We start from the raw sequence: 27,240 nt of genomic DNA, 5'->3' as shown, positions 1-27,240 counted from the left end.
TGGATGATCCAGAGAGAAGGAGGGACTTACTTGAGGTCACTGCCACTAAAGATGTATTCTGTGCTCCCCCTAGTACCCTGCTATAGCCTCATCCTCAAGTCTTGAGACACTCTGCTCTTCAATCTCTATTACCAGATTCTTCCCGAACTTCCATCATTGCATTTTGAGATCTCCATTTCCATCTATGGTCTATGACACTCCTTTAAACCTCCCACATTTCTCCTTTTATTTCCTGGGAACCTCAAGTCTCTGAGCCCTCACTGCATTCAATCCCTCTCCCTCTGTGGCTTTCAGATTTGGCCAGTCTTGGGGCTCAGGGAAGGAAGGGGTTGGGACTGAGAAAGTTACATAAGTGAATTGGAATCAGTGCCAAGTGACAATCTCCACCCCCCAGGCATAAAAGGCAGGCCCAGTCCTATCTGGACCCCAGTCCTGGCTCAGCATCTTCCCAACCCCCAGACAACACTACAGTGAAGGCTTCTGCCACCTCCACCATGCTGGCCTCTGGGCTGCTGCTAGGGGCATTATTCTTTTGCCTCTCAGTCCTGGTGGTGCTCTCTGTGTGGAGACAAAGGAAGGTCCGTAGCAGACTTCCCCCTGGGCCCACCCCCCTGCCTTTCATCGGCAACTACCTGCGGCTCAACACCGAGCAGATGTATGACTCCCTCATGAAGGTACTGAGGTTGGGAGCTGGGGACAAGAGGGAGAACATGGAGAGACTGAGACAGAGAAACACAGAGCTTGAGAGAGACACAGAGAGACAGGCAAGGAGAAAGAGAGACTGGACAAGGAGAGGAGGCAGGTGCTCAGACAGACACAGACAGGAAGAGCCGTGAAGTCACAGAGACAGAAATTGAAACAGACATTGAGCACGACAGAGACAGGGAGTGATGCGCAGAGAGATGGAGAAAGACAGGGAGGTGGAGGCAGAAAAGTCTCTGCTTCTTGCTACTGATTTCAGGAAGGGCCTTTCCTCTCTCTCTAGGCTTTAGTTTCTGTCTTTGCAACATGGCCAGGTTGGGTTAGATGTTCTCCAAAGTCTGTTTTATGATCTCATAGGAAAGAAGCTCCAAGAAAAGCAGAGAACATCTTTGTGGGGAGGGATGGTCAAGCTGGGCTGCAAGAGAGGGAACTGGGGGCATGGTGGAGAAGAGGCCAAGAAAGCTGGGAGGGGGGCAGCCTGAGGACTGGAAGGAGAGAGTGAAAGACAGAGAGATGAAAGACCACAGAGATCTCCTGGCTTAAAATGGGCACTATGGGTGCAGCATCAGACATGCTCTCTCTGCCATGGCCACTGGGTTCGTTAGTTTCTTCAGATTAAGCAGGATTGTTTTCAGGAAGTCCAGTAGAGGGGAAGGACTTGGAATAGGTATGCCCCATGAGACTGTGAGCTCCTCATGAACAGGAATTGCCTTTGCCTTTCTTTCCATCCCCAGGGCTTAGCACAGTGCCTGGTACACAGTTGGCATCTAATAAATGTTGATTGCCTTGACTTATGGCAGAAAAACAGGAAAGGAGGAAAACCCAGCAATTTTGTTATTGTCTTTGTAAAATGAGGATCATGGGTTCCAAAGATGTAGAGTTGGAAAGAACCTGATAGGCCACTGAGTCCAAACCCTTCACTTTACAGACGAGGAAACTGAGACAGTGATGAAGTGACTTACCATGGGTCACACAGGTAAGAAGTGTCTGGGGAAAGATTTGAACCCAGGGCTCCCTGACTACCAGGCCTGTGTCCCATATGCCATTCCACATCTCACAAAAATGATATGTAAACATACACATATGTATAATTGGCTTATTTCAATATATTTAAAAATATAATTATGTATTGCTTCTTTATTTAAAGAAGAAAATGAACTTACTAGCTGTGTGACCTTGGACAAGTCACTTAACTCTTATTGCCCCACAAAAATAAAAGATTCACAAGAGGTGTTTACAAACTCTTCTTTGTCCTCTGTTTGTCTGAAAGGTCTTTGTTACTAGTAGCTAAGTCACGATTAAAAAATTTCTTAAAATCTGCAGAGGGATGATGAGTGAGAAGTTATCATTTAGGGGAGAGAACTAAGAGGGAGGAAATCATGGGGCTCAGAGGCAAAACTCTGTTTATTCTGACTTCACCATATCCTCCAGATTGGGGAAAAATATGGGTCCGTGTTCACAGTGCACCTGGGGCCCAGGATCGTCATAGTCCTGACTGGGTATGAGGCCGTGAAGGAGGCACTGGTCGACCAAGCAGAGGAGTTCTCTGGTCGAGGGGAGCAAGCCACCTTCAACTGGATCTTTGAAGATTTTGGTGAGTGTCTGGGCAAGGACACACACACACACACACACACACACACACACACACACACACACACACACACACACGCACACACAACTCTCCCCAGGCCAATGTGGCCTCCTCAAGGCTGCCAGTCAGGGTTCTTCCATGAACTACCATCATCTGTGCCCTCCCCTCCTTCATCTTATCATTCCCTCCCTCAACCACCCGCTGCTTTCTCGCTCTCTTTCTCTTTCTCCATTTCTGTCTCCCATTTCTCTTCCCATCTCTCTGTCTCCATTTCTTTCCATCTCTTGGGTCTCTTTATCTTTCTTTATCTCTCACTATCTCTCCATCTCTCTTTGCCTAGTCTTGTTTCCCCTTTTCTCTATCTCCCCATTTCATCTTTCCCTCTGTTTCACCCATTTCCTCCAGAGCTCTGTCTCTTAATCTTTGTCTCTCATTTCTCTCTGTCTCTCCTTGTATCACCATCTCCCTCTATTTCTCCATTTCTCTTCCTTTTCCAATATTCTTATCCACCAGTCTTTCCATGTATCTCTTATTAGCTCCGTGGCTTTCTCTGTTTCTCTGCCCCTCACCATCTCTCCATATCCCCCATATTCTATGCTTCCCTCTGTCCTTGTTTCATAATCTCTTCCTCTCTCTCCTTGTATCTCCATACCTCCATCTGTCTTTCTCCAAATGTCTTCCTGTTACCATACCCTCTCTTTCCTTCCCCCTTTCTGTCTTCCCCTTCTCCTAATCTGCCCAGTCATTCCCTATTATCTTTTTTTTTACCTATACTTTTAAGTGTGTTTTGTTTTGGTGGGGCAATGATGTTTAAGTGACTTGCCCAGGGTCACACAGCTAGTGTCAAATGTCTGAGGTCAGATTTGAACTCAGGTCCTCCTGAATCCAGGGCTGATGCTTTATCCCCTGTGCCACCTAGCTGCCCCCTATTATCTCTTTATATCACTTCCTATCACCCCTCTTTCCATTGTTTCACTTTCTCTCATTATTTCTCTATATCCAGTTCTCTGTCTCTCTTTGTCTTACCATCTTTCCTCTCTCTTGGTCTCTCTATTTCTTTGTCCTTTCCTGTCTCCCTACCTCTTTCTGTTTCTCTCCGTTTCTCCCTGTCTTCCCACCTCCCTTTCTCTCCCCATCTCTCTTCCTTCCTACCTCTCCTTGCTTCTGTCTCTCCCTCCTTGGCTCTCCCTGGATACTCACCACTTGATTCTTTCCAGGCCTGTCTGAATGCATTCCCTCTTTTTTGCCCCTGCCCAGGTGTGGTCTTCAGTAATGGGGAGAGGTCACGGCAGCTCCGACGATTCTCCATCACCACCCTCAGGGACTTTGGCATGGGCAAGAGGGGAATTGAGGAGCGCATCCAAGAAGAAGCTGGTTTCCTCATCGAGGCCATGAGAGGAACAAAAGGTGGGTTTCAGGACCCTGGACAAGGTCAACCTCGACTATATTGTCTCCCACCAAACTGGCTGCTCTTTTTTGTGTCCTGTGACTTACTTTTCTCTTGCATGTAACACTAGCTCATCTCTAAGAGTGTGTGTGGTGTTTTAGGTGTTACACCTCTGGCGTGAGGGCTTTCAGAGCCCTCTTCAGGGTTGTCCATCTGCCACCCACCTCTCACCTTTGGGTCCAAGAAGTTGTAGCATGCACAGCAGCCATACCCTGGAGAAATTGTCTTGGCAGATGGGATAAATAAGGTTTAGGGTAACCAATGGGCCTCAAAACCATTGATTAGTTATGGGGAAGTCTATCCCAAGCATATGAAGACTTCCCCCAGCTGGAATTGGGAGGATTACAACTACTTGCTCCAACATCCATGAAGAGAAGGGAAGTAGGTGCTGTGGAACTCCTAGAGCCTCTTCAGGCATGGAAGAACCCATTGTCAATGAATCCTGGGCCATAACCAGTCATCTTGACTCTTGTTTTAACACTGTATTTTGATGACTCTCGTAGAGAGGAAGGCTGATAACTTTGTGCAATTCTTCCTCCCTTAATACTAATTCATATGCAAGTCATGACATCATCCCATGTTGTTAATGTTCCTCTTTGAAAATGAAGGACAAATGACATCAGCTGATTTTGAAGTCTTGATATGGGAAAAAAGTCTTGAATTTGGAGTCAGAGGACCTGAGCTTGATTTGAGCTCCTCTAGTTACTTGCATTGTGATTCTGAGAGGGTGACCTTACTTCTCTGGGCCTCTGTTTGCTTTCCTGTAAAAGTGAGAAGGATGGACCAGATGGTGGCCTATAGGTTCCCTTCCACATCTAAAATGATGATTCTATGATTCTTCGTGTCTTGGTTCAGAGACTGGCCCCCTCCCTGAACCAGGAGACCCAGATTAGAGTTTTAGCTTTGCCCTTCACTCCCTGTGTGACTTTGGACAAGTCCTTTCCTCATATGCTAAACCAGTTTCTTCTCTAGAAAACAAGAGGGGTTGGAATATATGATCCCTTCTGGCTCTGATGTTCTATGTTCTAACTCACTAAATAGGTCACTTTGGTCAGAGTTTATCTGTAGAAAGAAGGGTTTTCATTCGATGAACAAGATGCCCTTGAAGGCTCCTTCCCAGTGCCATTCTAGGTAAGGGGAGGCAGGCCGCTGTCCTGGAAAGGACACTGAATAATGTGCAGACCTTGGAGTTGGGAAGATCAGGGTGCAAATACTGCCTCTGATGGTTTCTCAATTTGTGGTCTTGATGGTTTCTAAGGTTCTTTACTCATTTTGGCAGTAGGGATATTAGCTGTCCTTCGGAAAAGGCTGTGAGTCAGAGAGTGAGTCACTATCTTTTTTCACCTTGTCTCTCTCTCTATCCACTTTCTGTGTGTCTTTATTCTCTCTCTTCCTACTCTCCTGCCATGTGCCCTTTCATACTATCTCTATCCCAAACTGTCTCCATGCAACTCTTGGGATTGGAGGTCCTTTCTTCTGCTTCCTCTTTTCCCCTCTCCATCTCTCTGCTTTTGTTCTCTTTCTTCACCATTTTACCTCTGCACTTTCCTTTCTGTTTCTGTTGACCTGGCTGGGCTACAGGAGCCCCCATTGACCCCACCTTCATGCTGAGCTGCACAGTCTCCAATGTCATCTGCTCCATCGTCTTTGGTGATCGCTTTGAATATGAGGACAAGCAGTTCCTGTCCATGTTGCAAATGATGCTGGGGAGCTTCCAGTTCACATCCACATCCATGGGACAGGTGATCTCTCAGACCTTCCCTCCCAACCCTTGGATCTCTACTCACCTTCATCCTCAACTTTCATTTCTGTCCTCTACCTCTAGTATACAATTCCTCAATCTGACCCCACTATTCCCAATCTGACCATGTTCTCCTTCTGACCCCCTTCCACAATCTAATGTCTTTTCCCTGTAGTTATCTCAATCTTCCATCCTGTCCTACTCATCCCTCATCTGACCCTTATGTTTGTCTTGACCCCCAACTCCCAGTCAGATGCCCATCTCTCATCCTAACCAACCTATTCCCAATCTAAGTCTATACTCTCTCCAGATCACTCATTCTAACATTTAGCATCCCCCCTTAGCCCCCATAGCCCATTCTGATATTATCCTCCTCCTTAGCCTGCCCAGGCACACACTCCAGTAACCCATGCCTCATGACTTCTCCTGTGCCCTCCCCCAGCTATATGAGATGTTCTCTGGAGTGATGAAGCACCTGCCAGGGCCTCAAAAGCAAGCATTCAAGGAACTGAGAGGACTAGAGGCCTTCATCACCGAGAAGGTCCAGGAGAACCAGGCCACCCTGGACCCTAACTCCCCCCGGAACTTCATTGACTCCTTCCTGATCAAGATGCAGGAGGTACTGGCCCAGTGGCAGGTGACAATGAAAGGGCTGGGTGAGACCTCAGACTGATGGTGTTACAGATCTCTGAGGGAATCCCCAGACATTGGGAAGTGGGATCCACAGACATTAGGCAGCAGATATTAGATGGCAAGTCTCAGACTTCCAGGGGTAAGGCTCAAAGGTACCCTGTGGCACTGGTAAGGAGGTAGGTTCACAAACAACCCAGGCAGGATATGGCAGCAAGCCAAAGCAGATATTCAGATATACCAAGCACCTCTGGTCATTGTCAACTTGGGGGAAGGATGGAAAAGAGAGATAAAGACAGACAAATGGAGAAAGTGAGCTGCAAAGATGGGGGACACAGAATACCAGAAACTGAAAGCTGGACAGAAAGAAATGGAAAGAGATGAAGAAACAGAGACACCGGAAGACAAGGCAAACACAAAGACACATGAAGAGGGCTTCCCCATTCTCCATGCTTCCTGCCCCTTATTCACCCTACACACATTCAAAGTCTAGGTTTGGAGGCAGAAACTTCTCAGAAAGCCTATATTCTAGTCCCAACAACTTTGACTCTGTCCATATGACCTTGGGAAGTCCTTTTTCTCCCTGGTTCTCTGTCTTTTCATCTACAAAATGTAGGAAGGATAGTAGACTTGTTCTACTTGGCCCTGGTGGGCAGAAGCGGGAGCAATGGGAGAAATGGTAAAGGGAAGTATTTAGGTTGTCTATCAGGGAGAAGAGGCTTCCAAAATGTGAGAGCTGTCCCAAGGTGCAATGGGTTATACAGAGAACTGATGGGTTACTCCTCTTTGTATATCTTGAAATAGAAACTGGAGCACCACTTGTCAGGTAACTCAGGGTGGGTTGTCTTTGGCTGCTGAGACCTTTTCCAGCTAATGTCCCAGGATTCTGGAAGACAGCATATTGTAGTGCATCTGGATGTAGACTCAGGAGTCGTGTGTACCTGGACCCAAATCCCACCTCAGACATTTACTAGCTGTTACTGTGAGCAGGTCCCAACCTCTATGTGCCTTTGTTTCTTCAAAAGATCATTGGATTTTATAGTCTCCGAGGTCTTTTTCAGCACTGTCTATGATTATCTGAATTCTGAGGAGAATAGATTTATTTTTGGGTCCCTTTGAACTAAGAAATTCCATCTTTATCAGGTGGCATGGATAGATTTCCCCCTCTACCCCTGCGCATTACTGGGGCTCAAGGAATTGAGCTGGAATGGGGGGTAGAGAAGGCCTTGAGACTGAAAAGTCTAGAGGTGATGCAAGTCTGTGTGAGTTGGGGGAGGGAGGTCCTGAGCCTTGTCCACTCTCTCCATCCCAGGAAAAGGAAAATCCCAACACAGAATTCTTCATAAAGAACCTAATCATGACTGCCCTGAACCTGTTTTTTGCTGGCACCGAGACTGTAAGCACAACTCTTCGCTATGGCTTCCTTCTGTTAATGAAGCATCCAGAGGTGGAAGGTGAGCTCTCCTTCCCTCAACCCCTTAGAAGTCCTCTGGAAACCTAGGAGCTACCCCAAATCTCTTTCTTCTCATCTTCCACGTACTTCACACACACACACACACACACACACACATACACACGGAACATAGATTATCCCCCTCACTCCTTGTCCCTGCATCTCCCCATCTCAGGGTATATCAAACCTCCACACCTCTCTTCCCTTTGGACTTCTCTAGGATCTCTCTGACACCATTCTCTCCCACCCCATACCCTCTACCAACTACAGCCAAAATCCATGAGGAAATTGATCAGGTAATTGGGCGGAACCGATCACCCAAGTTTGAGGACAAAGCCAAGATGCCATACACAGAGGCTGTTATCCATGAGATCCAGAGGTTTGGCAACATAATCCCCATGGGTGTTTCTCGGAGGGTCACCAAGGACACCAAATTCCGTGGCTACCTTCTTCCCAAGGTAGGAGCCTCTCATTTTTTGTTCCACACCCATATCATCCTACCCCAGAAACTTCTCTATCTCTTTCATCTTCTAAATCAGCATCTGTCATCCTCATCTTTCAGTATTTACTCATTCTCTTTCATATAAATGCCCCGTATCCTACCATAGAACCATCCTTACCTTCCTCCTGCCTTAGAACATCCCTCCATTTGTTTTCTTCCTGCACCCAATCTTTCCCTGCATTCTTCTTCCAAACTCTCTGCTCTGATGGACCCTCAATTCAGCTCTCTTGTTCCCATTCCTTCTTTCTCCCTCTCTACTTCCCTCCATCTCTGTCCCCCCTCTCTCAATTTCCCTGCCTCTCTCTCTCTCCATTTCTATTCCCCTCTCCCTCTCCCTCCCCTTCTTCTTCTTCTCCCTTCCCTCCAACTCTCCATTTCCCTCCCTTCCTTCCTCCCTATTCCTCTCTCTCTTCTTACTGTTTCTTTATTTCCCCCTCAGTCTTTGTCTCCCCTCTTCCTGCCCTCTTCCCACCACTTCATTACTTATTTCCTTTGCTGTCCTCTCTCACCCCAACTCTAGGGCACAGAAGTTTATCCCATACTGGGCTCAGTACTGAGGGACCCCAACTTCTTTGCCTGCCCTGAAGCTTTCAACCCCCAGCACTTCCTGGATGAAAAGGGCCAGTTCCAGAAGAGTGATGCCTTTGTCCCCTTCTCCATTGGTGAGCAGGAAAGCATTTTCTCTTCCCCTCCATGACTCCCAACTCATCCCACTTCCCAACTATTATGGCCTGAGCCTGGTGTGTACTGCCTTTCTTCTTGTCTACTCTCAATTCATCTTGCTACCACTCATGTTAATTTCACTTGACCATGGATGGGATGGTTCTGGAGAGGCTGTAGTTGTGGGGCTAAAGATTCCAGAATGGACACCCCGCCCTAAATGGCACTAGTGTCCCTTTTTCTTTGAGGAAGAAGTAGAAACACTAGAAAGAGTCCTGAGCCTGAAGTCAGAGACCCATCTCTAAAGCTTCCTACCTGGGTGACCTGGAGCAAATCACTTCTTCCTAAACCTTAGTTTCCTTATCTGTGAAATTCAGACCTGTCATTCAAGGGTCTTTGAGGTTCCTTCCATCTTAGCATCTACCAACTAGGTACAACATAAGCTTGTAATTTTGGTCAAGACTTTCCCTTTTCTGTGCCTCAGTTTCTTAATTTGGAAAATGAAGAGGTTGGACTAGATGCTGTTTTAAGTCCTCCTCAATTCTAACATCTGATCCAATAAGTACTAATGAGGTGGGATGGGAGTGGGGTGGGGTCAATGACAAGGAAAAACAGGCCCTGTCCTCAGGGAGTTGACATTCTATTGGAGCAGTATCAAGTTTAGGTAGATAAGTAGGGACCAGATAATGTTTAGACAGAGAACACTGGTGACCAGGGGAATCAGAAAAGTTTGCTTTAGGAGGTGGTGCCAGAGGTTACTTGGAAGGAAGTTAAGGACCCTCTGAAGCAGGACTGAGGAGGGAGGGCACTCCAGTTAAGAAGCTTCTTCAAAGGCATGGAGGCAGCAGAAGGAATGATCAATTTGGGCAACAGCAAATAGGCCAGTTTGCTTGGGATGTAGAAATCCAGATGGGGAATTCTGTGAGATTGGGAGGGAGGGGATCAAGGGAAGAGCAGGGAAGAGGGCCACCACTTTGACAGACCATGGAACAAAGACAGTGATGGTGGCAGAAGATGTATGAGGATTTTGAGGTCTATCATAAATTACAAGAGGAATCTCACATGGGTTGGTTTCCATTTTCTCCCATAAGGAAGCAAGGGCCTCTGCTGAGAAGGAAGTGTAGGAGGGTTGAGGAAAAAGAGCCACTCTATATTCTCAAGGCCCTTCTACCTCTGATGTCCCATCATCTAGACAGACCCATACCAAGGGTGGGCCAATGGGGCAATTACCTAGGGCATCAAAATTTAGTAGCTATTGATAGCACTTATGTTCTTTCATGAGCCTAAAATCAACAAAGGCATAGCAGCTGATAAGCAAGAAAAATTAGATAAAGTGGGACGTTTCCAAAATCTGCCCTTGCTGAAGATGAGTGCCTGCTAGACAGTCTTTTCTGGTACAAGATCCAAACATTCTCTGCTACATGTCTTTTTCTAAATTTCCTTTGAAACCTGAAATGTTACATCCTAAGGGATCACAGATTTAAATCAAAAGAGACCTTTTAGACCATCAAATTCAACCCTTTTATTTTGTAGATGAGGGAACAGAAGCTTGGAGAGGTTAATGACTTGCCCAGGAAGACAAAGATACTAAATGTCTAAGTAACATTTGAACTCAGGTCTTCCTGAGTCCAAGCCCCGCAAACTACCATTTCCTTTTACCATTTAGCTTCTTCCCCGTTCTGACATTGTCTGTCCTAAGAGTCCTCCCCATCCTGACCATGTCTAACTCTGGTTTTCCAGGCAAACGCTACTGTTTTGGTGAAGGCTTGGCCAGAATGGAGCTCTTCCTTTTCCTCACCACCATCCTGCAGAACTTTCGCTTCCAGTCTCCAATCCCCAAAGAGGCCATCGATATCTCTCCCAAGATGGTGGGCTTTGCCACCATCCCCCGCAGCTACACCATCTCTTTCCTGCCCCGAGGATGAAGCTGAGCCCAGGCAGCCACAGCTGAAGCAGGAGGAGCCTGAGCAACTCTGGGGTGGGATGGCAGAGGATGTATTAATAAAGTCTGAGCCCCCAGCCAACTGCCTCTGCTACTCTGCTTGGCTCCTGGAACCTGAGCCTGGGCGCCTCTGAGGTCACTGATTCCAATCTCCTCAGCTTACTCTTGAGGTAACTGAAGCTCCCAGAGGGGATGAGAATTGCCCCAAGGTCACACCAAGGCAATGGTAGAGCCTGGCTTTACACTGATGAGGCACATTTGAAAGACTGCTGGTTTTGGAGTCAGAGGACCTGGGTTCCAATCTTGCCTGTGGCACATGAGCTATGTGACTTTGGACAAGTCACTTTTCTCTCTTTATTGGACTCACAACCAGGGTTTGCTAGATGGCCTCTGAGGTCCCCTCTAGGTCTAGACTGCTTGATTCTCATTCTGATGCTTCTCCCACTACTTGTCTCAGGACACACAGAGAGTAAAGGGCAAAGCTGGGACAGGCTCTGAGGACTCTTGGCTCACAAATGAAAGACTTCTTTTCCCCCTTGTGGCCAGTTCTGCCCAGGTCTCTGTCCCTCCATCTCTCTGTCTCTGACTTTTTCTCTCTTTCTTTTGTTTCCTGTCCTCTTTTCTGTGTCTCTCTTTCAGTCCACAAATTAAAGTCTCTGAGCCTGTTCATATCATTGTCTGTCTCTCTTCCTCTCTAGCTCTCTTTCCCTATGTCTTTCTCTCTATAACTTTCTATGTCTCTATCTTGACCTCTATGTCTCTAGTTTTCTTATTACTACTACTAGCAAAAAAGAGGCCATGAATATTTAGCAGCAAACATGCGAAACATCACAGAATAGGAAAACTGAAACCAAGAGAGTGGAAGGTATTTACCCAAGGCCAAGGGGAAGTCAGGTGAAATGTAGAAGCAAGATGGATGAGGGGATGACTCCTAATAGGGATAATACAGGGAAAGAGAGAAGTGGATTAGGTGAGAGAGCAGTCAGGTAGACTCAACTGTGGGTTAGAGGTAGGGTGGTGGGGTGGGTTGAGCATAATGCTTGGAATTGGGAAGACCGGAGTTCAAATGCTCCCTCCAATACTTGGTAGCTATCCAACCCTTGGTAAGTCACTTCCCCTCTCTGGGCTTCTCATCTGTCAATAGAAAAGGTTGGAATCAATGACCTCAGAGGTCCTCTCCATCTCAAAATCTATGGTCCCATGGTTCTGTGAATACTTGGACACAAAGAATAGTCATTAATAGGCACAAGTCAACTTAGAAGGAGGTCTCCATTGGAGTGCCCTGGGACTTTGTTCTTGTCACTGTACCATTCAACATGTTCATCCATGACTTGGATGAAGGCACAGAAAACCTCAGAAATGCAGAGGACACTACTCTGGGATAGAGAGCTAACCAATTGGATAACAGAATTGGGATACACAAAAAGCTTGACTACTTGGAATGACAGGAAGAATCCATGACAAAAAATAATATATGTAAATATTAAATCCTGAACTATTATTTTTTTAAAAATTAATTTAGCACTAGTCTTGAAGTCAGGAGGACCTGAGTTCAAATCTCACCCCAGATACTTTCTAGCTGTATGACCTGCAGCAAGTCACTTAACCTCAATTGGCTTAAGCACTAAGCACCATCGCCAGTCTTTCTGATGTAAATCTTGCCACTGGACTCCAATGGAGGACAGAATGGGGTTGGTGACCTCATTAAATCCAATTCATTGAAAATCACAGTATCACCTCAATGTCAAGGTCCTCAGATCATATTTGTCTGATTAGTCGGACACAATGTACCTTGACCCCAACATAGTGATGTTATTTTGGGCCTTGTCAAGAGGGAAGGCCAACAACTGATTAATCAACCATTGTGCAATGTTGGAGCAGAATGTTAATTATTTAAGGTGGGGAAAGAGCAGAGTGAGAGGATGTATGCACACATACTTTTAAATTTGCTTTGAATTATTAATACTTTCTTAATTCTACATTAAAAACAATACAATGAATCAAGCTCTAGTATGTGGCCTTCATTTATAGCTAAGGTATAAACACTGAAACCAGAAATTTAACAATCGTTCTGGGAATCCCTTAGAGATCCTTTCCCTGCCCACACCCATCCTGGCCCCCTCTTACCAAAAGGAGCCTTAAGAAAGATTGTCCTGATTTCCCAGCCTTCTCCCTAACCCCTGAGCTGTGCTAGGTTATGAGCTTAGAGAGGAGGTAGCCATGGCTAGCCCTAGATGGGGAGGGGAAGAAGAGCCATTGGGACTAGGGTCAGCCCAGGTAACATAATTGTCAATTCCAATTAACCTGCCTTTCCCTGCATCTCCCTAAAAATATCACAATTTATTTACTACTGTTTGCCAACTGTGCTCTCTCTCTCCTCCCCCAAACTGCCGCCCAGAGGCAGATTTCATAGGTACCCAATCTGGGGTGCTGTCCATGGCCTCTTCCTAGGTGACCTGGGTTCAAATCCCAGCTTTGTCACTGGCCAACTGTCTGAACTTCACCTCTCAGCTTCTTCCTCAGCAAGACCAAGAGGTCAGAAATGTTTGCATTTGTGGGTAATTGTTAAGTCTATCGCCAAAAATATTTATAAAAATTTCAAAGCAAAGAACAAAACTGAGGCTAAAGATTAAAGTACCCCCAGGGTAGAGAATCTCAATTCTGAATCCTTAGAGCTAATAATTATCCCCCTGTAACTACCTAATTAGATCAAGATAGAAATAGTTCTTCTCATAAGGGGGTTTGGGTGAGAGATTTTTTGTGTCATGTTTGGATCAGTTCTTGGTTTGTCATGAAGATTTATCCTTAAAGGAATACTTGGTTAACAATAGGTACAGTATCCCATGCTCCAGAGGCACTGAGAACATCCCCCTGAGGGGGTCGGTCCTCAGGGCTCATCTGATACAGTTCTCTCCTCATACAAAGGAGAAATGGATGTCCCAGAGAGAGGGAGGGACTTACTTGAGGTGACAGCCATTAAGGATCTATTCGGTGCTCTCCCTAGTTCCCCCCATTTCCTCATCCTCAAGTCTTAAGACACCCTGTCCTTAAATGTCTATTACTAGATACTTGTCAAACTGCTATCATTGAGTTCTGAGACCCCAACACCATGTCTGGGCTATTACACCTCTTTAAACCTCCCCTATTTCTAGTTTTATCCCCAGGGAACCACAAGTTTCTGAGTCCCCATTGCACTCAATCCTTCTCCCTCTCTGGCCCTCCGAGTTGGGCAGTCCTGGGGCTCAGGGGAGGAAGGACTTGGAACTGAGAAAGTTACATAAGGGAGCCAGGATCCGTGCCAAGAGACAACCTCCACCCCCAGGCATAAAAGGCAGGACAAGACCAGCCCTATCTGGACCCCAGGCCTGGCTCAGCATCTTCCCAAACCCCAGACAACACTGCAGTCAGCCTTCTGCCACCTCCACTATGCTGGCCTCCGGGCTGCTGCTGGGGGCCCTATTCCTTTGCCTCTCAGCCCTGATGGTGCTCTCTGTGTGGAGACAGAGGAAGGTCTGCAGCAGACTCCCCCCTGGGCCCACCCCCCTGCCTTTCATTGGCAACTACCTGCAGCTCAACACTGAGGAAATGTTTGACTCCCTCATGAAGGTACTGGGGCTGGGGAGCTGGGGACAAGAGGGAAAACATGGAGAGACTGAGACAGAGGACAGAGAAACACAGAGACTGACAGAGACTCAAAGAGCAGAGGGAGAGAGAGAGAGAGAGAGAGAGAGAGAGAGAGAGAGAGAGAGAGAGAGAGAGAGAGAGAGAAACCCATAGACAAAGACACCCAGAGGAGCAAAGACAGGGAGACCAAAAGACAAATTAACAGGGAGACACAGGAGGAGGAAAGAGGCACACAGAAAGTCAGTGACAGAGACAGACTCACAAGGGTACATCAGAAACACACAAAGAAAGATACTCAGAAGCAGGGACATAGGAAATGACAGCCAGATAGGCAGGGAGACACAGATGATCAAATTAGCGGTGTGAGATTAAAATTGGATATTAGATCATAAATCTCCCCTACTTAACTTTTCCCTTAATTTATCTCCCAGACTAGTAAATGGAAGAAGCTTCTGGTTTTCTAGATAGAGCCTTTATTGTATATAAGGTGTTGTTGATTAGAAGGATAGGAAAATAGAAATACAATACAAATCGTCTTAAATCTAGGCTTAGTCTATATTCCTTATAAAAACTCACCAAACCGAAAAGGCCACCTTTGGAGAGAGAGAGACCATCTGTGCCGCGCCCTCAGGAGTCCCGCCAAGCAGGCAAAAAGGCTTACTCCCGTTCTCTCCACCCCGGAAGTCAAGAGCCCGGCAGGCAGTCTGACATGCCCAGCAGGCAGACTGTTCATCTCCTCCCCAAAAGGGTGGTCCTTGAAAAACTGGCGTCTTTCAGTTATCCTAACCGACTGTTAAAAACTTTCATATTTTACCACATTTCCCCCCTTTGCTTCCTCAAGAAACGGAATGTTTCCTTGATGGAACAGTAAAAAGAATATAATAACTTTTGCTGACTAATAATATGCGAACAACAATACATAAAAGGAAGAGAGGAAAGTTTTGTCCAGAGGGGCGATTTTTTTTTTCCTCATGAACCGACGCTTTGACATTAGTCTTGCAAAGGGAGAGCCTCTGCAGAGAGTACATGTTACAGATAGTATATATTATAACAGAAAGGAGATAGTAAAAGCTAATAAAGCAAAACAGTTCATATAAAGTCTCTGAGTTCTCTTGTCTTCTTGAAGTGGTAAGATGTCATCAGGAGGAAACTGGATTCTGGTCTGGAAAACTGGATTCTGGACTCTGGTCTGGATTCTGGACTCTGGACTCTGGTCTGGATTCTGGACTCTGGACTCTGGTCTGGAAAGCTGGATTATCTTCTTTAACTGTTTGAATTGCTGTATTTTTTACTAAACCTTAGCATAGCATTGTCAATGATCAAATTAATAAATTCCATTACATTCCCTTCTTTATATCCTCAGACTTCCAATAGAGGGTTGAGGTAGTTTTGCAATCAGTAACACTTTTTACCACCATGTGTCTGGATCAAAGTCAAATTTAGTATGTGTTCATGACACCTGAAAATGTTATGGAAAGGTTATCATACCATATCTCATGGTTCTGAGACAGCCAGTGATTGTGCTAGGCCACAGGTGAATTCAACTGAGTGAGATAAAAACTGTGAGATTAAAATTGGATATTAGATCATAAATCTCCCCTACTTAACTTTTCCCTTAATTTATCTCCCAGACTAGTAAATGGAAGAAGCTTCTGGTTTTCTAGATAGAGCCTTTATTGTATATAAGGTGTTGTTGATTAGAAGGATAGGAAAATAGAAATACAATACAAATCGTCTTAAATCTAGGCTTAGTCTATATTCCTTATAAAAACTCACCAAACCGAAAAGGCCACCTTTGGAGAGAGAGAGACCGTCTGTGCCGCGCCCTCAGGAGTCCCGCCAAGCAGGCAAAAAGGCTTACTCCCGTTCTCTCCACCCCGGAAGTCAAGAGCCCGGCAGGCAGTCTGACATGCCCAGCAGGCAGACTGTTCATCTCCTCCCCAAAAGGGTGGTCCTTGAAAAACTGGCGTCTTTCAGTTATCCTAACCGACTGTTAAAAACTTTCATATTTTACCACAGCGGAAAAGAAAAAACGGAGACAGAGATGATGACACATAACCCCAAAGAGCAAGAGATACAGAGACATGTCTCCCACATGCATAAGCAGGTTCCAGGGTGGCTGGAGGGAGAGTCTGGGAGGGTCTGAGACAAGGACAAATGAAGAAAGAGAGATGGAGGCAGAAAAGTCTCCGCTTCTTGCTATTTATTTGAGGAAGAGCCTTTCCTCTCTCTCTAGTCCTCACTTTCCCTCTCTTCAACATGACAGGTTGGGTTAGATGGTCTCTCATGGCTGTTTTATGATCTTTTTGGAAAGAGTCTCCAAGAAAAGCAGATAACCTTTTTGTGGAGAGGGAAGGGCACAGCTGGCTGCAAGAGAGGGATTGGGGGGAGGTACAGAGGAGGCTAAGAAGTCTGGGGGCCAAGCCTGGGGGCCAGAGGGAGAGGGTGGGAGATGGAGAGCTGAGGGGCCAGGGAGATCTCTTGGCAGAACATGGGCACTAGACGTGCAGCATCAGACATCTTCTCTGCTGCAGCCACTGGGTTCAATAGCCTCTCCTGACTCTGCAGAATTGTTTCAGGAAGCCCACTATATGGAAGGGGCTTAGAAAAAATATGCTGTCCCCCCTCTCAGAAAGAGCATCAAAAAGACATTTTAAATGCATTTTAAAATTCTCTTCCTGAAGTCCCTGGCTCCCTCAGGGCTCAGCTAAGATTTCACCTTCAGCAAGAGATCCCCAGTCATGCCAGGGCCTTCCCTCTGTTCCTCAGCTTCCCTGGATCCTGTCTAGAGCTTGTTTCTACCTAGTTGCTAATACATTGTCTTCCCCATTCGACTGTGAGGTCTTTGAGCTCAGAGACTGTCTTTGTCTTCCTTCCTTCCTTCCTTCCTTCCTTCCTTCCTTCCTTCCTTCCTTCCTTCCTTCCTTCCTTCCTTCCTTCCTTCCTTCCTTCCTTCCTTCCTTCCTTCCTTCCTATCAGTATATTTTTAACGCAATTTTCACATTTAAACAATAAATCTCGAGTTGATCCTCTCCTGAGATTAAGGAAAAAAGAGATAGTCCATATTGTCAGAGGACTTGGAAGTAGATAGGATTATAGACATCATTTTTAAAAACTCCCTTGTTTCACAGATAATCACACTGTGAAAAGAATGCAGTTTCCTTGAGGGCAAGAACTGTTTTACTCTTGTTTGTGTATCCACAGCATGAATCAGTATGTCTAACATGGAGCATGTGCTTAAAGTACTCTTGCTGATTGCTTGTACAAGATTACAAGGCTGACTTACCTGAGATTTACTCAAAATCTAGTACAGGCAGACCACACTATCTTAGTTCAGATGGTAAAACACCAAAGGACCATAAAGGGTTTGTACAATAATAGGGCTCTTTTCATATAACATCTTGAATAAACTAATATTTAAATGTAAGTATACCTAAGCCGCTTTTTCAGTACCTCATACTGGCTGAAAAAGTATGTCCAAATTAGAGACAATTGTCTCAAATGGATATCTGGTTAGCTACTGCTAGGGAACTCATTAGGGCACTTATCAGGTATGTCTGATCTCATTGATTAAAGTCCAAGTGTCTTTCTACTTTTTGTTTTGTTTTTGTTTTCGTTTGTTTTTTGTTGGGAAATGAGGGTTAAGGGACTAGCCCAGGGTGACACAGCTAGTAAGTGTCCAGTATCTGAGGCCAAATTGGAACTCAGGTCCTCCTGACTCCAGGGCTGGTGCTCTATCCACTGCCTAGCTGCCCCCACCCTCTTTCTTTCTAATCCCATTGTTTAGCACAGTGTCTGGAAACAATTGGTGTGTAATAAATAAATACCTATTGCCTTGTCATAGAAAAAAAGAACAAAAGAGTAAAAATAAGCAATTTTGTTATTAACTTGTTAAACTTAAGATTATGGGTTCATAGATTTAGAGATGGAAAGAATGTGATAGGCCATTGAGTCCAAACTCTTCATTTTACAGATGAGGGAACTGAGGCAGAGATGAAGTGACTTGCTCAGGGTCACGCAACTAATAAGTGTTTGAGGAGAGATTTGAAACCAGATCTCCCTGACTCCTAGGCTAGCATCCTATACACCACCCAGCCTCTCAAAAAAAGATAGAGATATGGATAGGAATATGTCTATATGGTGATATCTATTTTGAGATATATCTACAGCTATACATTGATGTAGACATATCTATATAAATTTATTTATTTACAAAATAAATAAGCAGTGTACAACAGGGGTTCACAAGAGTCTTCTTTGTCCTCTGTGTCTGAAATGTATGTGTTTGTTACTGATGACTAAGTCAAAATTAGAAATTTTTTTTCAAATGCTGCAGAGAGATGATGGTTGAGTTATCTTTTGGGATAGAAGATTAAGAAGGAGGGAATCATGGGGTTCAGAGGCAAAACTGCTTATTCTTACTTCTCCATATGCTCCAGATTGGGGAAGAATATGGGCCTGTGTTCACAGTGCACCTGGGGCCCAGGACCTTCATAGTCCTGACTGGGTATGAAGCCATTAAAGAGGCACTGGTTGATCAAGCAGAGGAGTTCTCTGGTCGAGGGAAGCTCGCCACCTTCAGCTGGCTCATTGATGAATTTGGTGAGTAAATGGGCAAGAACACATACATAAATCCCCTAGGGTCAATGTGGCCTTCTCAAGGCTGCCAGCCAGGGTTCCTCCATGAACGACTATCTTCTGTGCCCTCTCCTCCCTCACTCTATCATTGCTTCCCTCAACCACCAGCTCCTTTTGTCTCTTTCTCTGTTCCTCCATCTCTGTCTCCCCATTTCTCTTCCTTTCTCTCTATCTCTCTCCCTTTCTCTCCATCCCATGTGTCTCTGCACCTTTCTTTCTCACTATCATTCCATCTCTCTTTGCCTAGTCTTCTTTCCCCATTTTTATATACCCCACATTTTATCTTTCTGCTTCTCCTATTTCCTCTAGCCCTCTTTGTCTCTGCATTTGTCTCTCATTTCCTCCATCTCTTCTCAAATCACCATCTCCTTCTATCTCTCCATTTATCTTTCTTTTGCAGTATGCTAATATCCCCAGCCTTTCCATATATCTCTTGGTGGCTTTTCCTCACTCCCAATCTTTCCCTGTTCCTCTGACTCTCACTGTCTCTCCATATCTCCCATCTTTCTCTGTTTCCCTCTGTCCTTGATTCACCATATCTCACTCTTTCTCCTTATATGTATATGCCTCCATCTCTCTTTCTCTGACTGCCTTCCTATTCCCTCCCCCATCTTTCCTCATCTCCTTCTTTGACTCCATCTCCTCATCTGCCCAATCTTTCCCTGTATTTCTTTGTATCACTTCCTATCTCCCCTCTTTCCATTGATTCTCTCTCATTGTTTACCTATATCCAACTCTCTGTCTCTCCTTGTTACATGATCTTCCCCTTCATTCAATCTCGAACTTCCTTCCCACATTTCCCTTTCTCTCTATCTCTCCGCTCCTTCTTATCTCCCTTTCTTTCCCTTTCCGTTACTCTCTGTTTCTCCCTGTTTTCCAATCTCTTCCTCACCCTGTCTTCCTTAGCTCTCTTTCTCTCTACCTCTCCTTGTTTCTGTCTCTCTCCTTGGCTCTCCCTGGATGCCCACCTCTTGTTTCTTTCCAGCTCTGCATGAGCCCATTCCCTCCTTCTTGCTCCTGCCCAGGTGTGGCCTTAAGTAATGGGGAGAGGTCAAGGAAGCTCCGAAGATTCTCCATCACCACCCTCAGAGACTTTGGCATGGGCAAGAGAGGCATTGAGGAGCGCATCCAAGAAGAAGCTGGCTTCCTTGTTGAGGCCATCAGAGCCACAAAAGGTGGGTGGGTCCTAAGATTTCAGGACCATGGACAAGGTCAACCTCAACTATATTTTCTCCCACTAAATTGGCTGCTGTTCTTTCTACCTCTGATTCTCGTGATTTCTTCTCCCTTGCATCTGACACTAGCTGACCTCTAAGGGTGTATGAAGTGTTCCAGAACTAGCACTTCTGGTGTGAGGGCTTTCAGAGCCCTCTTCAGAGCTGCTCATCTACCTTTGCTGACTCTCTACCCCTCAGCTCTCACCCTGTGGCTCCAAGAAGCTGCAGCATGCACAGCAGCCACACCCTGGAAACATTTTCTGAGCAGATGGGACAAAGATGGTTGAAGGTAACCCTGTGGTGCTCAAACCCCATAGCTGAGTGGAAAGAGTGCAGACTTTGGAGTTGGGAAGATCAGCATTCAAATCCTGCCTCTGATACCTCCTGACTTTGTGGACTTCATGGACTCTAGGGTGCCACCCAGCTTTAATCTATCTTCTTGAAACCCTAGTTCTGTTCTCAGGGGCCAATCAGAATAAGTCTAATCCCTCTGCCAGAGGACAATCCAGTAAATGTTTAAAGAGCACTCTCATGTTCCCCCTGAGTGTTCTCTTCTCCAAGCTACACACTCCCAGCATGGACTCAAGACCCTTTCCCACCCTGACTGCCCTCTGCTAGATGCAATCTAGCTTGTCAATGTTCTTCCTAAACTGTGATGCCTAGAATCTCCAGTCTATGTCCCCCAGATGTACCCTTATTGGGGCAAGGCAGAGTGAGGATCATCGCTCATGTATCAGGAACTAGGCTTTTCTTACCAGATACAGTTTAAAATTCAATTACTTTGGAGTCTGGGGACTGTCCTGTCCCTGCTCGTGCTGGCAGTCTACTTAGACCCTCAGAACTTTTTTTTTAATTAATAAAGTATTTTATTTTTTTTCTGTTACATGTAAAGATAGTTCTCAACTTCTGTTTATACAAGCTTTACAATTTCAGATTTTTCTCCCTCCCTCCTCCCCTAGACAGCAGGTAATCTGATATAGGCTATACACACACACACACACACACACACACATATATATATATATATACATATATATATATACACATAATAACATTAATCCTATTTCTGCATTAGTCATGTTATAAGAGAAAAAATCAGAGCAATGATGAAAAACCTCAAAATAGAAAAACAACAGCATCAAAAACAAAAGAAATAGTATGGTTCAATCAGCATCTATACTCCACAGTTTTTTTTTGTTTTGTTTTTTTTTGGATTTGGAGATCCTCTTCTATCACGAGTTCCCTGGTACTCTTCTGTGCCATTGCATTGGTGAGAAGAATATAGTCCATCACAGTAGATCAACACTCAATGTTGATAATACTGTGTACAATGTTCTGGTTCTGCTCATCTCACTCATCATCAGCTCACACAAGACCCTCCAGGTTTCTCTGCTCATCATTTCTTACAGCACAATAGTATTCTATTGTATTCATACACCACAACTTGTCCAGCCATTCCCCAATTGATGGGCACCCCCTCAACTTCCAATTCCTTGCCACCACATAAAGAGCAGCTATAAATATTTTTGTACATGTGGGTCCCTTTCCCCTTTCCATGATTTCTTTGGGAAAAAGAACCAAAAGTGGTATTGCTGGGTCAAAGGGTATGCACAGCTTTATCATCCTTTGGGCATAATTCCAAATTGCTCTCCAGAATGGTTGGATCAGTTCACAGCTCCACCAACAATGCTTTAGTGTTCCAATTTTCCCACAGCTTCTCCAACATTTATTATTTTCCTTTTTTGTCATTTTAGCCAATATGATAGGTGTCGGGTGGTACCTCAGAGTTGTTTTAATTTGCATCTTTCTAATCATTAGAGATTTAGAGCATTTTTTCATATGGGAATAGATAGCTTTGGTTTCTTCATCAGAAAACTGCCTGTTCATATCCTTTGACCATTTCTCAACTGGGGAATGACTTGGGTTCCTATAAATTTGATTTAGTTCCCTATATATTTTAGAGATGAGGCTTTTATCAGAAGTACTGGCCTCAAAAATTGTTTCCCAATTTTCTGCCTCCCTTCTAATTTTGGATGCATTGCTTCTGTTTGTACAAAAATTTTTTAATTTAATGTAATCAAAATCATCCATTTTGCATTTTATAATATACTCTATCTCTTGTTTGGTCAAAAACTGTTTTCCTTTCCAAAGATCTGATAGGTAGACTATTCCTTTTTCTCCTAATTTACCTATGGTATCACCTCTTATGTCTAAATCATGTATCCATTTTGACCTTATTTTAGTATAAGGTGTAAGATATTGGTCTATGCCTAATTTCTGCCATACTATCTTCCAGTTTTCCCAGCAGTTTTTGTCAAATACTGAGATCCTATCCCAGAAGCTGGAGTCTTTGGGTTTATCAAACACTACATTACTAGTGTCATTTACTACTACATTTCCTGAGCCTAGCCTATTCCATTGATCTACCACTCTATTTTTTAGCCAGTACCAGATAGTTTTGATGACTGCCGCTTTATAGTAGAGCTCCAGGTTTGGTACCGCTAACCCACCTTCCTGTGCATTTTTTTCATTATTTCCCTAGATATTCTTGATTTTTTGTTTTTCCAGATGAATTTTGTTATTATTTTTTCTAGCTCTATAAAATAATTTTTAGGTAGTCTGATTGGTATGGCACAGAATAAGTAAATTAATTTAGGTAGAATTGTCATTTTTACTATATTAGCTCTGCCTATCCATGAGCAATTGTTATCTTTCCAGTTATTTAGATCTGATTTGATTTGTGTGAAGAGTGTTTGGTAGTTGTGTTCATAGAGTTCCTGGGTTTGTCTTGGCAAGTAGACTCCCAAGTATTTTATATTATCTACTGTTACTTTAAATGGAATTTCTCTTTCTATCTCTTGCTGCTGGACTTTGTTGGTCATGTATAGAAATGCTGATGATTTATGTGGATTTCTTTTATATCCTGCTACTTTGCTAAAGTTGTTAATTGTTTCAAGTAATTTTTGAGTTGATTCTCTAGGATTCCTTAAGTATACCATCATATCATCTGCAAAGAGTGATAGTTTTGTTTCCTCCTTGCCTATTCTAATTCCTTTAATTCCTTTCTCTTCTCTGATTGCTAAAGCTAACATTTCTAGGACAATATTAAATAATAGGGGTGATAATGGACATCCCTGTTTCACCCCTGATCTTATTGGGAAGGCCTCTAATTTATCTCCATTGCATATAATACTTGCTGATGGCTTTAGGTAGATACTGCTTATTATTTTAAGGAAAGCTCCACCTATTCCTAAGCTCTCTAGTGTTTTTATTAGGAATGGGTGTTGTATTTTGTCAAAAGCTTTCTCTGCATCTATTGAGATAATTATATGATTTTGGTTGGTTTTCTTATTGATGTGGTTGATTATCTTAATAGTTTTCCTAATGTTGAACCAGCCCTGCATTCCTGGTATAAATCCCACCTGGTCATAGTGTATTATCCTGGTGATCACTTGCTGTAATCTCCTTGCTAATATCTTATTTAAGATTTGAGCATCAATATTTATTAGGGAAATTGGTCTATAATTTTCTTTCTCTGTTTTTGCTTTGCCTGGTTTTGGTATCACCACCATATTTGTGTCATAAAACAAATTAGAACTCCTTCTTCATCTATTTTTCCAAATAATTTGTATAATATTGGAATTAATTGTTCTTTAAATGTTTGATAAAATTCACCGGTAAACCCATCTGGCCCTGGGGATTTTTTCTTAGGGAGTTCATTAATGGCTTGTTCAATTTCTTTTTCTAATATGGGTTTATTTAAGGATTTTATTTCCTCTTCAGTTAACCTGGGCAGTTTGTAATTTTGTAAATATTCATCCGTTTCATTTAGATTGTCAAATTTATTGGCATACAGTTGGATAAAATAATTCCTAATTATTGATTTAATTTCCACTTCATTGGTGGTGACATCCCCTTTTTCATTTTTGATACTGGTAATTTGGTTTTCTTCTTTCTTTTTTTAATCAGATTAACCAATATTTTATCTATTTTATTGTTTTTTTTTTCATAAAACCAGCTCTTAGTTTTATTGATTAATTCTATAGTTTTTTTGCTTTCAGTCTTACTAATTTCTCCTTTCATTTTCAGGATCTCTAATTTAGTATCTAATTGGGGATTTCTAATTTGTTCTTTTTCTAGCTTTTTAAGTTGCATGCCCAATTCATTAATCTCCTGTTTCTCTTTTTTATTCATGTAAGCATTTAGAGCTATGAATTTTCCCCTAAGCACTGCTTTGGCTGCATCCCATAGATTTTGGTATGTTGTCTCATTATTGTCATTCTCTTGGATATAGTTATTGATTGTTTCTATGATTTGTTGTTTGGCCCATTCATTCTTTAGAATGAAATTATTTAGTTTCCAATTGATTTTCATTCTACTTTTCCCTGGCTCTTTCTTACATGTAATTTTTATTGCATCATGATCTGAAAATGATGCATTTACTATTTCTCCCTTTCTACATTTAACTATGATGTTTTTGTGCCCTAATACATGGTCAATTTTTGAAAATGTGCCATGTACTGCTGAGAAAAAAGGTATATTCCTTTCTATCCCCATGCAATTTTCTCCAGACATCTATCATGTCTAACTTTTCTAGTAATCTATTCACCTCTTTCACTTCTTTCTTATTTATTTTTCGGCTAGATTTATCCAATTCTGATAGGGGGGGATTCAGATCCCCCACTAGTATAGTATTACTGTTGTGAGATTAAAATTGGATATTAGATCATAAATCTACCCTACTTAACCTTTCCCTTAATTTATCTCCCAGACTAGTAAATAGAAGAAGCTTCTGGTTTTCTAGATAGAGCTTTTATTGTATGGTAGTCACAAGGTGATGTTGATTAGAAGGATAGGAAAGTAGAAATACAATACAAATTGTCTTAAGTCTAGGCTTAGTCTATATTCCGTATAAAACTCACGAAAAGCGGAAGGCCACCTTTGAGGCGAGAGACCGAGTCAAGCGCGTGCTGTTAACCGAGAGCCAGGCCGAGTCAAACTCCAGTCTGCGTCTGTCTGTGCAGTGCAGCCAGGAGACCAGCGGAGCAGGAAAAAAAGGCCCCGCTTCCGTTCTCTCCTTGCCTTTTAAGCTCGCACCCCGGAAGTCAAGTGCTCAGCAAACAATCTGGCGTGCGTCGCAGGCGGACTGGTGTGCGTAGCTCATGCTGTTGGTCTCCTCCCCAAAAGGGTGGTCCTAAAAAAAACTGGCATCTCTCCATTATCTAACCGACTGTTAAAACTTTTTACCACACTAATTCCTCTTGTAACTCATTTAACTTCTCTAAGAATTTGGATGCTATACCATTTGGTGCATACATATTGAATATTGATATTACTTCATTATCTATAGTACCTTTAAGCAAGATGTAATTTCCTTCCTTATCTCTTTTAATGAGATCTATTTTTGCCTGGACTTTGTCTGAGATAAGGATTGCTACCCCTGCTTTTTTTACTTTAGCTAAAGCATAATATATTCTGCTCCAGCCTTTTACCTTTACTCTGTGTGTATCTCTCTGCTTCAAATGTGTTTCTTGTAAACAGCATATTGTAGGATTCTGGTTTTTAATCCACTCTGCAATTCGCTTCTGTTTTATAGCAGAGTTCATCCCATTCACATTCACAGTTATTACTGACTGTCTATTCCCCTCCATTCTATTTACCCCCTTTGTACTTTCCCCCCCTTCTTTTACCCTATTCCTCCTCACCGACGTTTTACTTCTTACCCCTGCCTCCCCCAATCTGCCCTCCCTTTTTATCACCCCCCTCTCTTTTCTTTACCCTTTTCTCCCTTGTTTTGTCCTCCCTTCTATCAGTCTCCCCCTTTCCCTTCCCCTTTTGCTTCCCTAAAGAATGAGTTAAATTTCTTTATCCCAATGAACGTATATGTTATTCCCTCTTTGAATCAAATCTAATGAGAATACGGTTGAAACAATGTTCACCCCTCCTTTCTTTCCCTCTATTGTAATAGGTTTTTTTTTACCTCTTCATATGATATAATTCATCCCCTTCCACCTCCCCTTTCCTCTTCTCCCCACAGACTCCCTTTTTAACCCCTTAATTTTTTTTGTATCATCACATCAAAGACAATTTATATTTATACCCTCTGTGTAAAGTCCTTCTCTCTGCCCAAATACATTTACAATTTTAAGAGTTATGAGTATTATCTTCCCGTGTAGGGATATAAACAGTTTAACCTAATAGGGTAACCTTTTTTTCCCCCCCCTGTGTTTACCTTTTTAAACTTCTCTTGAGTCTTGTATGTTGAGATCAAATTTTCTATTCAGTTCTGATCTTTTCACCAGGAAAGATTGAAAGTCCCCAATGTCATTAAATGTCCATCTTTTCCCCTGAAAGAAAATGCACATTTTTGCTGGGTAATAGATTCTTGGCTGCAATCCAAGCTCCTTTGCCTTCCAGAATATCATATTCCAAGCCTTGCGGTCCTTTAATGTTGAAGCTGCCAGGTCCTGAGCAATCCTGACTGTGGCTCCATGATATTTAAATTGCTTCTTTCTGGCTGCTTGGAGTATTTTCTCTGTCACCTGATAATTCTGGAATTTGGCTGCAATATTCCTTGGAGTTTTCCTTTTGGGGTCTCTTTCAGGAGGTGATCGGTGGATTCTTTCAATGATGATTTTATCCTCTGATTCTATGATATCAGGGCAGTTCTCCTTAATAATTTCCTGGAATATGGTGTCTAGATTCTTTTTCTGGTCATGGCTTTCAGGCAGTCCAATGATTCTCAAATTGTCTCTCCTCGATCTGTTTTCCAGATCAGTTGTCTTTCCAATGAGGTATTTCACATTTTCTTCTATTTTTTCATTCTTTTGATTCTGCTTGACTGATTCCTGGTGTCTCATGGATTCCTTATCTTCCAAGTGTCCAATTTTAATTTTTAAGGCAATGTTTTCTTCAGTAAGATTATGCACCTTTTTTTCCATTTGGCCAAGTGAATTTTTTAGGGCAGTGTTTTCTTCAGTGAAATTATGCACTTTTTTTTTCCATTTGGCCAGATGAATTTTTTAAGGAATTGTTTTCTGCAGTCAATCTTTGTGCTTCCTTTTCCAAGCTGCTGATTCTTTTTTTCATAGTT

General features: G+C 43.3%; 2 protein-coding genes across 6 annotated transcripts in view; both read left to right on the top strand.

Annotated features, from left to right (window-relative positions):
* The first annotated feature begins 443 nt into the window (after positions 1-443).
* On the top strand, positions 444-12,613 carry LOC122745298 (cytochrome P450 2A13-like). The gene is made up of 9 exons (XM_043990495.1): positions 444-674; positions 2,134-2,296; positions 3,551-3,700; positions 5,322-5,482; positions 5,924-6,100; positions 7,424-7,565; positions 7,835-8,022; positions 8,587-8,728; positions 10,467-12,613. Exons 1-9 carry the CDS (start codon positions 495-497, stop codon positions 10,649-10,651), a joined length of 1,488 nt encoding a protein of 495 aa, XP_043846430.1. The 5' UTR covers positions 444-494; the 3' UTR covers positions 10,652-12,613.
* Positions 12,614-14,012: 1,399 nt separating this feature from the next.
* Positions 14,013-27,240, top strand: part of LOC122746208 (cytochrome P450 2A3-like) — an 81,087-nt gene continuing 67,859 nt past the window's right edge. For 2 of the 5 annotated variants that reach the window (XM_043991681.1, XM_043991686.1), the window contains exons 1-3: positions 14,013-14,274; positions 18,732-18,894; positions 19,956-20,105. In XM_043991681.1, the coding sequence (XP_043847616.1) occupies positions 14,095-14,274; positions 18,732-18,894; positions 19,956-20,105 (493 nt within the window). In that variant the 5' untranslated portion in view covers positions 14,013-14,094. The remainder of the gene's footprint in view (positions 14,275-18,731; positions 18,895-19,955; positions 20,106-27,240) is intronic. The other 3 variants (XM_043991680.1, XM_043991678.1, XM_043991679.1) reach the window with 2 other exon arrangements.

This window comes from Dromiciops gliroides, chromosome 3, assembly GCF_019393635.1.
Source record: "Dromiciops gliroides isolate mDroGli1 chromosome 3, mDroGli1.pri, whole genome shotgun sequence".
Lineage (NCBI taxonomy): Eukaryota > Metazoa > Chordata > Mammalia > Microbiotheria > Microbiotheriidae > Dromiciops > Dromiciops gliroides.
Note: the sequence above shows the minus strand (reverse complement) of the source record. Positions and strands in the feature narration are given on the sequence as shown.

Bases quoted from the DNA above. Each gene is read 5' to 3' on its own strand.
- LOC122745298 (XM_043990495.1), top strand. From the start codon at position 495: ATGCTGGCCTCTGGGCTGCTGCTAGGGGCATTATTCTTTTGCCTCTCA. The intron at 2,297-3,550 runs GTGAGTGTCTGG...GCCCCTGCCCAG, and splicing joins CTGGATCTTTGAAGATTTTG to GTGTGGTCTTCAGTAATGGG. The intron at 3,701-5,321 runs GTGGGTTTCAGG...GCTGGGCTACAG, and splicing joins GGCCATGAGAGGAACAAAAG to GAGCCCCCATTGACCCCACC.